We start from the raw sequence: 17,859 nt of genomic DNA on the forward strand, positions 1-17,859 counted from the left end.
AAAGATAATATCCAAGCTAGCAATTTTGCCAAATTTGACTGCAACTTTTTAGCATTGTAGAGCAAACACACTCACTGCAAAGTGTACTAAAACGTGTCACCACAGAGCTGCCAACTTTTCAAAAAACCTTGGAGTGAGAAAATGTTGCCGCGCACGCAGCTACACACGTTGGGTGGCTCAGATATCAGGGAATTGGAATTAATTTGGCGTTGTACCCATGTTGTGCTCTGCATTCTGTTGGTTTTTGAGGCCCAAAGTCTGCCTACTGTGGGGCCTACTGGAGATGGACAACATTGGTTACATTCTGTGAAGCAAAGACATAGCTGAAGGTCCACCCCCAGGACATTTTGGTTTAAGTAGATGTTATTTCCTGCATTCTAGTGGATCTTTGGGTGGTATGCTAAAGATGTTCAATACCTGAACTTATTCTGATTCATGTTCATCTGATCATGACTTGTAGGGCCTTTTAGACTTGAGCTGAACATTCAACCAGAAAACTATTCTTGTGCCTCAATGACTGTCTATGTACCACAATATAGCCTAATTAATAGACCTGTGTTTAAGATTTTACCAAGGTAGGTTGATTGACATTTTGATTACAATGGTATTCAACTAATTCTTAACTGGAACCTAACCTATATTGTTAATAATTGTATTTAATGATTTATGAGCACTTCATTTAAGAGCACTTAACGATTTATGAACAGCAAAAAATGACACAAGATTAGTTAGGGAGAAATATTTTTCACTATTCAAAGCCTCCCACCACACGTTCCATCAAACAAAAAAGTGCAACAAATAAAGTGCTTAAACAGTAGCCTTTTTAAGCAATAAAATAGATCAACACATGACAAAAATAACTAAAAATGAGGTATCAGGTGCAGATCAGAACCTGGTTAGTCGTTTTCTAAGATCTGTGGGCAAGGTTGTACTGGCCTGTGGCCTTCTTGGAGGCCTTGATGACCTCTGAGTGGGGCTCCCATCTGAAACAGGGCTCCAGGTCAGCCCTCTTTATGGCCATTATTGAAGACAGGGTGCCATCCAATGCCAGGCTATTTCTGGTCTTAGTTTTGTTCAGTCCCACTGAACACTGAAAACACCCTCTCAGCATCTGCATTCGAATGGGGCAACACCAGGACCAGCTTGGCGACGGCAACAAGCCTCTCAAATTCTTTGGTTCCTGCCACCTATTGAGAATGAACAAAGAACAAAATGGAAAAACATACCATATTTTGTTTTGATTAATACTGTAAGTACACTGTAACAAAGTTCAGATACAACATGCATAGTTTGCATCATGTATGACACGATATAGGCATGCATCAATAATAGCAACAGATGTAGCCAAGCCACACCTGCCAAAAAGAAAGCCAAAAAAAAGTATACCTTATGTTTCCGTGTTGCCATTCCAGCCCAGAAGCTTTCCATCTCAGTTTCGTCCTGAAGGTAGGTGGTTGGCATGGTCTGATAATTCAGAAACTCCTCACCCAGGTGGTCATGCTCCTCTGGCCCATGGTATGGGAGGAGATGGGGAAACCTATTTATGAAAGTAGAGTTACAGGTTGTTAAGTTATAGGTATATTGTCATCGACCAGCAGCAGTTCATACACATGTCTGAGGAAAAGCCATATAAGAATAACTCAGGTGCAGTTTAGGAGTGAACATACCTCATCATTCCTGTCTTTATGTTAAATTCTTTGGAATACATCTTACCTGTTCAAAGTGTTGTTTGGAAAAGTCTTAAGAGTGAGTCCTTTTCTTTGGCCTGTTAATAAAAAGATAAATGCTATGTGAGCAGCCTAAATAAACAATGCTATGATGATTTGAGCATGCAGTATACCACGAGGTTAACAAGGTGCTCTCATGCTGCTTGTAATGACAGCTGAGTTTACATTCACCACACAAAATCAAGTTCACACACACAAACACAAACGAATAATTTCTTTCAAGATTTAAAGTTTAAGAGAGTGAGTACTTAATTGAACCACATGTCATTAACATATCTAGTCTCTGCTCAGATTGGAGATGAAGATTTTCTTCAGCGATAGATTCTCTTCGCGAGTTTCTCTTCGAATGTTACGAGATGAGATTACTAAAATGTATTCTGTATGTCTGCTCAGTTTTACAGTGCTTCCTAAGTAAAGGTTTGAAAAGAAAGCTTCAGACTTTCTCTTGGAGAAACAGTTATCTATTTGCCAAGCCAATGTAGCAGGTTGTCATGTTAACCCATTATTAAACTGAGCATATCGATTGTTACTGCATTTTTAAACTTATAATTTAGAGTGTTTAACAGAACAGCCGTTGTTTGACACTGTCCGGTAACTGACATAGCTATCTGCCACCACCTGCCCCCGCTCGTCAAGCGAAACGTGTCCGATAAAAGTCCACTTTCGTTGGACTGGCCAGCTAGCTTAGCATAACTGTCATGCAGATCCAATGGCATCTAATGCTACCTAGCCTGGTATGCTAATTGTTGGTATACATCGCTAACTCCACCAAATACTCATGTCGCTAGCTTTAATCTGAGAATGGCATGTTAGTAGTACATTTAATATCAGTAAATTATTTAATTACCGCTGATACTTACATTTACGGTCTGTAGCCTCGTGAGCTATTGCTAGCCACCGTAGCCATCTCGTCCGCCATTGTTTTAGAAATGAATTGAAAACCTGTTAAAATGGCTCCTCCTCTTTCGCGACGTAGCCAAGATGGCGCCCGTATAGGGCGAGTAGTGTCCACATTTTTACACTGCAATATAAATGCTTTATATCAATCATTTTTGAAGATATGAAGTTGCCTTTGCACATGGGAACATGTTGTAGTGTCTTCCACGTGCATACCAAGTTTGGTGTTGATATCTGAAAGATTTGCTGAGATATTACTTCACTTCCTGTTTGATGGCTTTTCTGCTGAAATTCAGTGGCTGTACCGGACAAACGGTTGTGAGGATCAAAATTCTGTTGGATAAATGTTGTGAGGCTTGGTCTGAAGATCATCTCTGGTGATTTTGAAGAAGATTTGACAAAAATTGTAGGAGTGGAGGCCTTTCAAAGGTTTTCGATAAAACCGGAAATTGCGGAAAATCTATATAACCGGAAATTGACGCCATAGGGTGTGTTGAATTCGTCTTGATCCAAGGAATCCAATGGTACCTCATTTTTGAAAATCAGTCAAACGGTTCAAAAGTTACAGTGTTAACAAAAGTCCAACTTTGACCTGTTGGTGGCGCTAGTGTGGTCTAGTGGGAGACATGAAACTTGGTGTGAGTGGAGAAGGGACTGTCCTTAATGAGTGTGCCAAATTTCACAAAAAGTTACCATACGGTTCTAGGGGCTGCCATTGACTTCAATGGCACAAGAATAATAATAATACCTACAATAACAATAGGTTTCCTCCTGACGGAGGAACCCTAATAATACCTACAATAACAATAGGTTTCCTCCTGACGGAGGAACCCTAATAATCATTCTAATAATGCACTTGGCCCCTATGGCCCCTTTTTCCATGTCAAAGTTGAAAGGGTAAAAGGTCAAAGTTCAAGTATGGCTTGATGATGGACTTCCTGTGGCAGGCATAGATATATATATGTCTATGGTGGCAGGTTTATGGTTACCATGGTTACAACTTTGGCCCAATCTGGCTGTCAAGCACAATTTTGGGTTAGTGGTTACCATAGAAACATATGATTATGGTTCACACCTTTACTGATGAATGTAAGGATTGCATAGCATCTATGGTGAGAATGCCTGTTAGGTATCTGTGTGCTCTTAGGGAAAGTTGATCTGTACTTCTGTACTGTGTTAGTAGTCAAATTTGAAAATCATCAGTTATATAATTTCCCAACTTGTTTCCTATGTCTATGAGAAACTACATACTGGGAGTGAAACTGTTAAAAGTAGCTGTTGTAATACCCTCCACAAAGTGACCTTTTCCAGTTCAAAGTTGAAAAAGGTCAAAGGTCACGTTTGTTTGAGGGTTTGATAATGACCTTTGGAGTGTGGTTTCTGGTGACCATGGTTATAGCTTTAGTCCAATGTGGTTTTCAATCATAATTCTCTCAGTGATTACCATAAAGACCAACCGTAAAATCTTATGAAATACTGTTACTGTGTAATTTAAAGATTAGTAAACCTTAGATTACACATGCACTATAGTGAGGCTGCCTATTAAGTATATTTTTACTTAAGGAAAGTTGTACTGTACTGCTGTACTCTGGTAGGACGTGGTTGTGTGACTGTTACAGGGCGTAGGCGGAATCCATGTTTGATGACATGTTCCCTTCTCCATCTCTGCAGTCTCAGCATCAGCTGCTTCATCTCCATCCTCATCTTCTGCCCGTGCCCCCACCAGACCGCAATCCCATGATGCCTTGCAGCACACTTGTGCGCCGCGTGAAGAAGGCCTTCATGGCCAGTGTGGCATCTGGCCAGCAGGAGGTGCTGCCCCCCATTTTCACCAACCAAGCAACTGGCGTTGGTCAGAAGGAGGCAGAGAAGATCAAGGCCAGCAGGACCCCGTTGGAGCGGCAAACTCTGCCCTTGCTCAGGACCCCGCCGTTTCCCACCGCCCCCGCTGTCCCCACTCCCCCACAGACAATCAATTGCGGACAGTTCCGCAGTAGACTGCCCCGCCTCAAGAAGACAGCATCACTCAGTATAGCTGCTGCTGTGGAAGGTGAGTAGTGAAGAATGTTATACACATACTCAAATACCCTCCACACAAACAGATTGTCTCATAGGCTTGCCTGGTCATAACCCATGAAAAGGATCTACACACTGACAGGCCAGAAGTAATAAACACATAGAGATTTACTGAATAGGAAATACATATTTGACTGTTTTTGATATAAATATGGAAACATATTTCAGCCTACATAAACTAAACATCAGGACAGTTAAAAACAACACAGTCTGTCAAGGCAGTGTAGACAGGACGTCAGACAGACAAATGTGACCTTTGACCTCCCAGAGCAAAAGTCCGTTGAGGCCCTGTCAGGGAGGAATAAGGGAGCAAGGGAGCTGAAGGAGGTGAAGATGAAAGTGAGAGGGAAGAGGCAGGCGAGGCAGAGCCAAAGGCCAAGGAGCTCCCAGAGCTGGCCAAACTACCCCCCCTGCCCTGCCCAGAGCAGGCCCTCCTGCAGGCCTTCAGGTTGCTCAGCGTCGATGACTGGTAGGAGTTTAGCTAAGACAAGCTAGGCTAGGCTAGCATATTTACTTTAGATAACTATGGGTTTTTAGCTAAGATAGGCTACACTAACGTATTTGCTTTGGGCAAATGGTGGTTCCTTAACAAAGACTAGATGGATTAGGCTTTAATGAAGAAAGATGTTTCAATAAGAGAAGCTATTCTAACACGTTTACCTTGGGCGAGTGGTGTGTGTTGCTAGGCTTATTAACCTTTTACCTTTGATGGTGGGCCTTTCGCGAAGATGAACTACTTAAGACTACTCTACTCTACTCTACTCTTCTACTACTACTTAGGCTGCTGAATCAGCAACACTGAACAGTCGCCATCACCTTGTACTTCACACCCATACAAATACACTTGCTACATATATATATAAACCCACATTTTTTTATCTTATTTAATTTAATATTCCCCACCCTGGAAACTGCCCTTCTTGTATTTTAAACTGTTGTTACTTGTTATATGTTATTTGTTATATGTTATATGTTATTTCTGGTATGTTATTTTGGTATATGTTATTTGTGTTACCTGTTGTATGCCGTCTACTGCGTAGATGTTGGCTGCCAAGTCATAAGAATTTCGCTGCGCTGAAGAAATTTGGTGTATGCGACAATAAACACTTTGACTTTGACTTTGACTACTCTAGCATATTTACCTTGGATAAATGGTGGGCCCTTAGCTAAAATTATAGGCTTTTATTGAGAGAAAAAAGGCTAGGCTATGCTAACATGTTTAACTTGGTTGAATGGTAAGTCTTTAGCTAAGATAGTCTAAGCTATGCTTAAACAGTTATCTTTAATGAGTTCTGGCCTTCACATTTTGGAGCTTAGCTGAATATAGACTACCCAAGCCTCTTCATCCCAATGTACCTCTGAGTTGACTGATGCTGGTGTTGCTGCAGGGAGAAGAAGATCGAGGGCCTGACCTCCATCAGGTCTCTGTCTCAGCACCATGCTGAGCTGCTGCTGCCCAGACTGCATGACCTGTGTCTGGCTGTCACTGAAGAGGTGAGACGCTCCCTGCTGGAAAACATGCTAGACCCGCATGCTGCATATTACTCTGTTTCAGACAGGAGAAACTGTGTGCACTTAATGATGCTTTATAGGGTTCAATGAGTTCAAACTTCCCAATGCCACTACAATGAATAACAATAGTAGGCTATGACTCATTCAGCTTTGTGAACTAGGGTGACCAGACGTCCTCTTTTATCCAGACATTTATTCCTAAAATGCCAGATGCACGATAATTATCCTCTAAAGACAATCATTTTGAGCATTTGGTACGATAGTTGCATTGTTTACAACAGCACATGACATCTGCATGTGGAAAAGATGTCAAAATGTTGTCGCGGGGGAGGGGGCGGGGTCATCTCTGCATATGAAAAAGATGTCAAAACTTCCTCGCGGGGGGAGGGGGCGGGGTCATCTGTATGCTATACACTACCACGCCCCCTCCCCTGCGACAAAGTGTCCTCTTTTTCACAAACTAAAATATGGTCACCCTATGTAAACATCATGAGAACAGAGTTGTAACTAACTTATATTCATTGCGCTTTCACCCTTCATCCCACCAAGGTAAAGAACCTGCGCTCCATGGTGTCCCGCACTGCCATAGTGACCCTGGCCCACCTGTACGCTCATCTGGGGCGGGGCATGGATGCGGAGGTAGAGGGCACCACCCGGGCGCTGCTGCAGAAGGCAGGAGAGGCCAGCGGCTTCATCAGGGATGATGTGGAGCTGGCGCTGGGGTACATGGTGGTCAATGTAACACCCTCACGCAGCATGAACGCTCTCATCAACACAGGAGTCAGGTGAGAAGTTGAGATATAAAATTAGGTTTATCCGTCACCCCTGGGGCTCTTTCTCCCCTTGTTCACTGTTAACCCTTCTCTCCAGCTTGCCTCCTTATTTACTGGTTCTCAGTCTCAAGAGTTTTTTTTATCTTACCTGTCTCTCTGGATGTCTGCCTCACCCGTTTCTCTGTCTCACCTTGTTCTGTGGTTATCTGTTTATCCAACCTCTGTCTCCATGTTTCTCTTGTTTTGTTTCATTGGTTCTCTGCTTTTCAGGCACCGTAATACAGCCGCGAGGAAGAGCACTGCTCAGCACCTGGGGAGACTGGCAGAGGTCATGGGGTCGTCCCATCTCCTGTCTGGCAAAAACAAACTAACTGAACGCTTCATCCATGCCATCAGCTGCCTGGCCGTTGATTGTGCACTGGAAGTCAGGTGAGAGCATGACTTCCTTTTTCTAAATAACAAACCAATCAGCTCTTTGAATTAAAAATATAATGATATACATTATCTATAATGAGGAATCCCAACTTAATCTCCTGTCATACAGCAATACTGAATGGAATTACGTATCTGTCAGTGTATAGGTTTGTCTTTACCACTGTTACATTTTTTTGGAAGAATTAGTGGATGAAATGTTCTGAAAATATTTGTTCTGCACAGTGCATACATTTTTCTCCATATCCTCATTGAAAATGAATGAGTGTTAATGTCCTAACTCTAAATGAGTGAGTGTAAATGGTCTCATTATAAATAATGAGTTTTAATGTTCTAATTCTAAATGAGTGGCTGTTGATGTCCTCATGGTAAATGAAAGGGGGATGATGTGCTTTGTGTCTGAAACAGGACCCATGCCCATAATACTCTGGCCTTTCTGGCCTCCCACCCCAACCTCATCAAGATGGTGGAGAGGTTTGTCCCACAGAGAGACCACATCACCATCAAGGACATTATTAACAAAGGCCAGTGCAGGTAGGTTTGATATGTCAGTGGATACCTAAAACTCAAAATACTTTTACATTCAGCCATCAGTGTGAAAAAATGAACAATCTCTACTTATTATTGTTTAACCTGAAAACATACTGGAGAAAATATCTTGGTTATATGTTGTTTTGTTTGTTTGTTTGCAGAAATTTGAATTGAAGTGAATCCAAACCCACATCTCTGTAGACACAACATATTCATTCAACACTGGCAGCAGTTATAGCATTGCTCTTTCAGAGGGCATGAGCCAGCAACAGGCAGATAGAGAGGTTCAGCCGCGCCACGTTGGTCCCCGGGTGTTGAACTGGAACTGTTGAAGAGGGCAAAGGTCAACACGGCTAGGGTCAGGAAGACAAGGCCAACCAGCACGAATAATGCGCTCAGCTTCTCTACGGGATCGCTCTGAAAACAAATCACAAACACTCCCACTCTTTCACCCTGACCTCACTGGTGACACAACGGTTGATCGGCATTGCTTATAAATTATCTTTTTATTGCAATAAATATAACATGAATCCCAATGTTTACTTATAAATTGTCATTTGTCAAACAACAAAAATGACAACAATATGTTAAAAATCTGTTAAATAATAAAATAAGTAAAATAATAGTAAAGTAAAATAAGAGCCAAGCACCCACATTCCAGTACACACAGACAGGCTCATCCTTTAGGCCTGAAACCTAGCACCATAGCAGTTCAAAGTGATCTTCCTTTCTCTCAAGACAGCTAATGTCCTTAAAATGATAAGATATCTAATAAAAAGATATTAGTTGATGTAATTTCATCTCGGTTGATAAATCTTCACCCTGGGACCTTACTCTCTATGCAGAAGCGCCCCCTAGTGGTCTCATCAGTGACTCCGAGCTGATAACATAATTATTCGGTGTATGTAGCAACAAAAATAAAAAAACATTTAACCATAAACAGTTTGATAATCAATTTAGCACTAATACTGCCACAAGTACCCGTAATATCAAATGCCTGTGTCCACCAGTTCACTAGAAAAACCTGGTTACTCGGAACAGGATATGCCCATAACACTCTGCCCTTTCTGGCCTCCCACCCCAACCTCATCAAGATGGTGGAGAGGTTTGTCCCACAGAGAGACCACATCAGCAGACCACACCTGACTCCACTCTCCTCGTCAGCCACAGTTTTTAAGCCACACCAGGACTGACAGACAGTCATCGCCAGATTATCATGTCAGTTGCCGGATTCTCGTTGGTTTGCTATTTATGGATTATTGCTGTCTTCAACCCAAGCCTGTTCTCGACCCAAAACTGTGTCTGGACTTTGAATCTTGCCTAGCGTTTTGGAAACCTTTGCTCTGTCTTGCCTATCTGTTGCCAACCTTTTTCTGTTCAGTCACGTGAGTCAAGCCAAGACCCTTTTGTACTGCTGCCTGTATTCTCTCTGCCTACCTGTGTACCGATCTCTTTGCCTGTTTTTTGGACCTTGGATTTTTGCCTGAACCTTGCCTGTACCTAACTCTGTCTACATGTGTATTGACCCTTGCCTGACTAGCGACCTTGGATTTTTGCTTGAACCTTGCCTATACCTCAGCTGTGCTCTTTGGACATCTTGAGTTCCCTTTTTGACTCCACTGGGTTTCTTGCCCGACTGTCTCTTGTCAATACACTTTGTAACAGACATAACCCAGACATAATCAGGTACACAGGTGATATCATCCATTTTGTTGGAATTTACAGCTTTTCAAAAACTGTCAGGATTAGAATGAGAGTTTGCTGGATATGCTGTAATATTTTTATTTTATTTTTAATTTGCAGTACAAGTCATTGGCTGCGGTCGGATAATCTGTGTTACTATCTTTTCCTGACCACTTCTCCTTGACCTAGGTGGAAAATGTCATGAGATCAAGGAAAGATGTGAAGCAGAATTCACAAGGACTTCGGAAGATACAACCGTGGTGTTAAGAGAATCCAACAGCCCTCACACTAGGCTACTAATTAAGCAACGGTGGATGTTATTGGTGTGGGTCACGTTGATCGGTTGTTGATTGGCTTGTTGTTGCTTCTGCAAGGAAGTGTGGGGCGGTCCTATTTAATTTCCTTTTATAAAGAATGGTCCAGTGTACACTATGCTAAAGGAGATGTGAATGGAAGCACTGAAGTACCTTTCCTAAGCGCCAATCATGGCTGCCACTTAGATATATCCAGATCATTTAACTGAGTTAGGAAGCAAAAAAGTAAGCAATGAGTTTGAAGGTAGTCTATTAAATTAACATGTAACCACAGTTTCTTTTAATATTAGGCAACTGTTGAAAAAGTGGAAGAATATTATTGAATTTTTATTTTCATCAAAAAAAGGTAACATTCAATTAGGTAGTCATCAAGGAATGATGGCGTGTCTATTTGGGGTCTCAAAATCCTTTCCCAATGTAAGGCTATGCAAATGAATCTGGCTTCAACATTGACGGGTAAACGGCAAAAGGACACCCCTTATACAATAGGTGCACAGCAGGAGGGAGGACATGAGGAGAAACTCAGGGTTTGTTAAAGAAAACCAGCAAGCATGTTAGATTCACCACAGTAGTCATAGTCACCATAGGATATCAGACGTAAGACACGGTGCCAATCATAAGTGACAATAACTAGCACTGGCTGCAAATACATTATTGAATACCTCAAATTACCTTTACATTTTTCTAAAATAACAAATCTATGCAAAACATTTTCACATTTTATGGTTAACTTAAGTAGTTCACACCATGTTTTACTTAGTGACGTAAAATGACTGTTGCTTTGAAGATGCTTTGGAGAAGTTGAGGCAAGGATAGTAAAATGATTGTGCATAGTTGTGAGTAAAATAGGCTAATAAGCTAATACTAATATACTAATGTAAAGCTAAAGGTCCCACAAGAAATGTTTGCATTCATTTTCAATGCACTTTTAGGCACATTTTCAGTGCACTTCTAGGCACATTTTCAATGCACTTCTAGGCACATTTTCAATTCAATTCAACTTTATTCGCCATGTATACAGATACTAGGAATTGTTTTTGGTTTTCTCCATGCAGGCTATAGTATCACAAATAGAACAACAAGACAACACAGAACAACAATACAAGGACAGATAGTACCAGACAGTATGAGCAGAATAATAAATAAGAATGGAGGTAGTGCAACAATAATAATGTTAAATAAAGTTAAATAAAGTGCGATAAAGTTTGTGTGTGAGAGCTATTTAGGAGGGCTATTGCTTGGGGGAAAAAACTGTTGAGGTGACGTGATGTTTTGGTCATGATGGCCCTGTATCGCTGTCCAGAGGGGAGACAGTTAAAGAGACTGTTAGCAGGATGTGGAGGGGTCTGCCGTGATCTTCATTACTTTCCTGAGGGATCTGGAGCTGTGAAGGTCCTTGATGGAGGGAAGGGGGCAGCCGATGATGCGCTCTGCTGCCCGTACGACTCTTTGGAGCCTGGCCTTAGAGCGGGCAGAGGCAGAGTCATACCAGACCGAGTGAGAGGATGTAAGCACACTCTCAATGATAGCCCTGTAAAACTGCACCATGATGGGGGGGCTGACCTGTAGTCCTCTCAGCTGCCGGAGGAAGAACAGGCGCTGCTGACCTTTCTTCACTAATTGAGTGATGTTATTGTCCCATTTTAGTGTGTTGGTGATGGTTGTGCCTAGGAACTTGAAATGCTCTACCTACAGTGACAGATGAGTTGTTGATGACAAGTGGAAGATGTGTCGGAACCTTTTTTCGGAAGTCCACAATCACCTCCACTGTCTTGTTGACGTTGAGCTCTAGGTTGCTGACTGCACACCAGGACTCTAGATGGCCGACCTCCCTCCGGTAGGCAGACTCGTTGTTGTTGCTGATGAGAACCTATCATGGTGGTGTCGTCTGCATACTTGATGGTCTTGACAGACGGGTCACCAGAGGAGCAGTCGTTGGTGTACAGGGAGAAGAGCAGGGGGGACAGCACACAACCCTGGGGAGCACCGGTGTTAACTGTGCGGGGCTGTGACAGATGCGGGCCCAGCCTGACATACTGTCTCCTGTTGGTGAGAAAATCTGTAATCCATAAGCAGGTAAGGGGGTGGATGTTCAGATGGGTCAGTTTGCTATGGAGGAGGTCGGGAATGATGGTGTTAAAGGCAGAACTATAATCCACAAACAGGACCCTTGCATAGGTGTTCCGATTGTCCAGGTGTTAGAATGTTGTCCTAGAATATAGTGAAGGGCTATGTTGATTGCATCGTCTACTGAGCGGTTGGGTCTGTATGCAAATTGGAGGGGGTCCATGAGGTGGTCAGTGGATGCTTTGAGATAGGAGAGGACCAAGCGTTCAAATACTTTCATGACTACAGAGGTGAGGGCGACCGGTCTGTAATCATTTAAGCAGGTGATCTTGGGCTTTTTCGGCACTGGAATGATGACAGCAGATTTGAGCATACAGGGGACACGGCATAAATTGAGAGACTGATTAAAAATGTCCGTAAACACTGGAGCCAGCTCGCTGGCACAGTGCTTGAGGGTAGCAGTGGACACCATGTCCCGGCCCACACGCTTTCCTGGTGTTCTGACCTTTGAAGAGCCTCGAACCTCATGCTCAGTGATGACCAGTGGAGCAGGTGAGGTGTGGCAGGGGGAGGGGAGGCGGGGGGATGGAGGGGGTGGACCCCACGCGGTGCTTCAAACCTTGTGCAGAACACATTGAACTGGTCTGGTAGATTTGGGTCGTTAGAGTGGGGGGGGGCTTCTTCTTGTAGCCCGTGGCAGATTGTAGGCCCCTCCAGACAGCTCTGATGTTCTTAATCCCCGACCTGTTGTTCAATTCTAGTCTTATACACCCCTTTAGCATGCTGGATGGCTTTGCTGAGGGCATATTTGGCTTTGGTGTACGCGTCCTTATCTCCGCTCCTGTGGGCCGCCTCCTTCTCTCTCCTCAGTAGCCTCACCTCCTTGTTGACCACGGTTTTATTATTACTATAAATGACAATGGATTGTCTGGGATGCAGAGTTCCTCACAGAAGTAGAACGTAGGATGAGCATGTGTCTGCATACTCATCAATGTCATGGCATGCCAGCTTAATAGCTGCCCAGTCTGTAATGTCAAAACAGGCTTGCAGTGATTCAGTTGCATCAGGTGTTCGTATCTGGACAGACCTCTTGACCGGTTTTTGTTTCCTGAGTAGGGACTGGTATGTGGGGATGAGTTTAATCACAGAATGATCGCTATTGCCTAGTGGTGCGCACGCGCACGCGCGATATGCCTCTTTGACGGTAGAATAGCACTGATCAAGAGTCCGTTCTCCCCTGGTGGCGCAGCGCACCAGCTGATGGTATTTTGGAAGTTCAGATCTCAGATCAGTGTGGTTAAAGTCACCCATGACAAATAAAGTGGAGTTAGGGAACTTGTTCTCCAACTCCGTGATCTGATCTGCTAAAAGTTGCTGTGCGGTGTCAGCGTGCGCCTGAGGCTGGACGTAAACACACGCAAGGATAATGGATGATATTTCTCTAGGTGAGTAGAAGGGTTTGCAGTGTATCACCAGTAATTCCAGATCGGGGGAACATAATTCAGCGATGACTGTTAAATCGCTGCACCACTCGTTACTCACATAAAAGCAGACACCTCCGCCTTTTGTTTTCCCGGTGGCTGTCGCATCGCGGTCCGCTCTAAAGAGCTGATAGCCGGGCAGGTCCATCGCCGTGTCAGAAATATTGGAGTGGAGCCAGGTTTCCGTAAAGCAGAAAGCAGCAATATGTGAATAGCTCTTGTCCGTCCTCAGCCGAAGTTGGAGCTCATCCAGCTTGTTGCTGAGTGATCTCACGTTAGCCAGTACTAATCCAGGTAAAGGTGCACGGAAACCTTTCTTCTCCAAGCGGAGTCTGCAGCCGGCTCGCTTGCCCCTCGCTCTGCTGCGGGGGAGTAGCCTCCATGGGCGAGCTCTCGTGTGTTTGTTTGGGCTACGATCCGTAGAGTTAGTAAGGATATCCGAATGAAAACCCTGAAGATCAGGGTGGCAACTACGGGATAAAGTTGCTCTGATGTTTAGTAGTTCATTTCGTGTGTATGGGATTCTCATAGTGAAACCGAACACAGAACATAAAAACAAAACAGACAAACTATCTCCTGCACGAGATCTCCACGGCCGCTACACAAGCGCCGAATCAGCAGCTGACATCAATCTCAAGCAATGCATTTCTAGTCACATCTTCAATAACTTGGGTCCTGATTCTGGTCTTGGAAGTATAATATTGTTGTGACAAGTTGAAAGGAATGGCAATGTTTTTGTAACTCAGAGCTTCCCTTACTGGCGGTCCACAGCATTACATAAACAGTCCTGATCAACTCAATGGATCTGTTGCACCACCAAAAAACAATACTCATCAATTTATGTCTTCTCACCAATTAACAAATACCGGTGCAACACCAAGAACCTGCCTATTCTAAACCATCTCCAGTCCAGTCCAGTTCATCAAGGAAAGAATCCATTAAAGTGATGCACTGACAGTAGCTTTTGTTCATCCTCTGTGGCCATCACTCGGCTGAGTTTAAGCAACCTCTGTTAGTCCTTTATGCTCAAGTTCTGCAGTGCCGACTGCACTGTAGATGACAGTGTACTCTTCAGACCTGAGGAAACAAACACATGCAGGTATCATTAATGCAATAAAGAGAAAAGTGCATATTTAATGGTGTTTTTTTCTTTTTAGTTTTTTTAATCGCATGAACATCTCACCGACTGGCAGCGCTTGGTCTGATGCTTATCGAGTGTGCTTCCTGTGTGTCGAAGGCATTGAAGTGGATGCTGGCATACTCAACATCAGCATCATCATCATCATCTACATTCTCTCTCTTGGCAACGTCAGATGTCACAGCCATGGCAGATATATTGGCATAAACAGGAGCTGCATCCGCCTAGTGGTTTGAGAGAGCAGTTGATGTAAGGAATGGAAATATTGTATTGTAATATTGCTGTCACTTATATGGCCTTAACACACTTGTGTTTTATTTTCTGCGCTCATGTCGTCTTCATTGGATCCGCTGTTTCTCTCCCAGGACATGCTGCAACATAAATGTTTCCCACCATTATTCACACATATTTCACATGTAAGCAAACTAGCAATAACTAAGCAGACTCCTATGAATTCATGGAGCCTTGCATGTTCACAGGGAATTTTACCTCAGCAAAAGTCCCAAAGTCAAAATGACAGCCAGAATAATGGCTCCAATGCCTACAAGCCTCTTTATGTTTAGTCCTCCTTAGTGCAAAGAGACAGCAGAAATAGTGTTGGCATACTGATGTACACAATGAGTCATGTGGTTAAGACCTTTAATGTTTTCATTTTCATTTAAATATTTTCCATTTTCAACGCACTTCACTTAAAGGTACGGTCAACGATTCCAATGTAATACATTATTGGTCAAATCCCCTGAAGTGCTCGTCACGGTCTCTAGTGGTCCATTCTGTGTGTGCGCTTAAAAAATGGCTGGCTTTGTAAACGGGGGATAAACAAAGTGTCATGGACCAAGCCATACTCTATTCCAGCTAATAAACACACTGCTCTCAGGAGCACGGAAGGGAAGGGTGTAATTTGATTGGCTGTCGGCCTCAAATATCAACAACTATCACCAGAATCACAGACCACAATTTCCCCCCAAAAAAACAAGGTACCTGCAAAATGGACCTCAGTAACAGATGAGTTCTGAGAGCCAACTTCATTGTGTGCCTCGCAGTGGTACAGCCCCTCGTCACTTGAGGTCAAAGTCAGGTTCAATTCCTCAGCCACCATTTTTAGAACACTTTCAGGTCCCCTTTTCTTGTACCAAGTGTAAGTGTGTGCCGGTGGGTTGGCTTGACTTCTGCAGGAGAGAACCACTGATTGGCCCTCTTCCACTTCACCAGAGGGACTCACAGACACTAAAGTGTTCCGGGTGGTCTTTCAAAAAAAAAACAGGTGCAATCAAAACAAATGATTGTGAAAAAACAACTAAATAAATACCAACAACAACAACAAAATGTGAAAAACTACAGAAACAAACATCAAATTATAAATCATGTAGAGGATATTTTAGGAAATGGTAAATGTCGAAGGTGCCTTATTTGTTGTTTCTGTTGCAGATCACTTGAAACAGATCTACTTACATCTGACACTGAGAGTGACAGCTGCAGAAGGAGAACCCATTTGTCCTCTCACTGCACAGGTGTAGAGACCTGAGTCACTACTGTTCACTGGATCCAGGTACAGATGATTGTTGTCGGTGGTGTGTACGGTAGTCACTGGTTGTGAATTCTTGAACCAGATGAAGGTGGGGTTGTTACTCAGAATGCAGGTGGTGCTGCAGGTTAGTGTCACTCTCTCCCTCTGTCACTACAGCTGGGGTCACATGCACTCGCAGGCCTGGGGAAGTAAGAGTCAATCTGGATTATTTGACTGTCCCCCAGCCTGACTTGGTAAATATAAACAAGCTGTAAACTGAATGCTACTTGTGACTGAAATTTTGACTGCTAATCAATACAATCAATCAATCAATCAATCAATACAAACGAAAGAGTTCATTTTAAAATGTAATAAGATAAACTTTGTATATTACTTGTGACTGAAAGCGTGACTCCAGGTTTGCTGATGAATTTCTGTTCTTTATCCGTCTCAAACCTAAAGAAGTATTCCCTAGCGTCTTCGTCAGTCAGATCTCTCAGTCTCAGTGTGTGGTCACTGTAATTCCTCCACACGCCTTTCGTATGTGTGGTCCAGACTCAGGTCCTCAGGCTCTGTGTTTGATTGTTGCTCATAAAACCAGAATTGGCTCGTGGGCGTGTGGCCTGCTGGGTGTTTGTAACTGCAGCTGATGTCCACTGAGGACCCCTTCAAAGCACAGATGGTCTCAGAGGAATAGGTCACATCCCAACACTCGTTACCAAGGATGCCTGAAAGAGACGTGTTATTTCAGAAGGGCGCAGAGTCCATAAACTCATAACAGAACAGAACTAACACTAACACTAACAGTCATAACCATAGTTATATCAATGGTTATAAGAAAGTTGTTTGTCAAAAATATTTTTTTTTGTAAGTGTAATGAAATCACAATTCACCTGGCATTTCAAATCGGTATAACAACAATAACAAAAAAACATCAATTATAATAACAACAATAATGATAATGATGACAATATTCTTATTATAAATATTTTAATAATAATAAATGCCACATATTAGGTAGATCTGTATAATACAGAATGTTTATGTGTATGCAAATGCATATATATTGTACTCATCTCATATTCTACTTTTAGAAAATATGTTTTTTCTTTTCTTTTACTCACACACAGCTGTAGAGCGATTATTTTCAAAGCCCTTTATAGTACAAGAGTAATTTCCTTTATAGTAATTATATGAAGAGTAAATGTCGATGTCTGGCCCATGTTCATTCCGTAGAAGTTGACCATTTCTGTACCAGTAGTAATAAAGCGGAGAGGTCACTCTGCAAGAGGTGCTGCATGTCGCTTTTATCCGCTTTCCTGTCACTGTATCTGGATCTACCGTCACCTGCAGGTCTACAGCGAGAGTAGAACATATAATATGTCCTGTAACACAGGTTTCATTCTTAGTCATAACATGGCTGTACACCCTTACTCTGTGAAACATGTATAATCACCTGTGACCAATAGTCTGATTCCGGTTTTGGCTTTTATCCAATTTGAGGAGGTGGTTTTAAAAGTGTACAAATACACTCCTGAGTCACTGTCTCTCAGATCCTTTATTGTCAGGCTGCAGTTAGATGAGGTGGTCTCCAGTCGGCCTCTGAACCGAGGGTCCAAACTCAGGGGCTCTGGCTCTCCACTGGAGGGGCTTTCTTTGTACCAGTGTCCTCCTCGAACTGATGACCCCCAGGGTATTTGTAATAGCAGGACATGACCACT

General features: G+C 42.9%; 1 protein-coding gene and 1 long non-coding RNA gene across 3 annotated transcripts; one reads left to right on the forward strand and one right to left on the reverse strand.

Moving 5' to 3' along the window:
• The first annotated feature begins 4,259 nt into the window (after positions 1-4,259).
• Positions 4,260-8,860, forward strand: LOC105890560 (TOG array regulator of axonemal microtubules protein 1-like). The gene is made up of 7 exons (XM_031561747.2): positions 4,260-4,674; positions 5,007-5,169; positions 6,089-6,194; positions 6,762-6,997; positions 7,256-7,414; positions 7,826-7,951; positions 8,110-8,860. Exons 1-7 carry the CDS (start codon positions 4,260-4,262, stop codon positions 8,120-8,122), a joined length of 1,218 nt encoding a protein of 405 aa, XP_031417607.1. The 3' UTR covers positions 8,123-8,860.
• Positions 8,861-14,149: 5,289 nt separating this feature from the next.
• LOC116219027 lies at positions 14,150-17,515 on the reverse strand. 2 transcript variants are annotated; one of them, XR_006151589.1, is made up of 6 exons: positions 17,263-17,515; positions 16,533-16,866; positions 15,613-16,339; positions 15,121-15,199; positions 14,677-15,002; positions 14,150-14,570 (listed from the first exon to the last, which is right to left on the reverse strand). It is a non-coding gene; the product is annotated as an uncharacterized LOC116219027 (long non-coding RNA). The 2 variants fall into 2 exon arrangements; XR_004163076.2 differs by lacking the exon at positions 14,150-14,570 and having other exon boundaries at positions 14,636-15,002.
• Between the last annotated feature and the right edge of the window lie 344 nt (positions 17,516-17,859).

The sequence above is a fragment of the Clupea harengus genome, chromosome 24 (genome assembly GCF_900700415.2).
Source record: "Clupea harengus chromosome 24, Ch_v2.0.2, whole genome shotgun sequence".
Classification (NCBI taxonomy): domain Eukaryota; kingdom Metazoa; phylum Chordata; class Actinopteri; order Clupeiformes; family Clupeidae; genus Clupea; species Clupea harengus.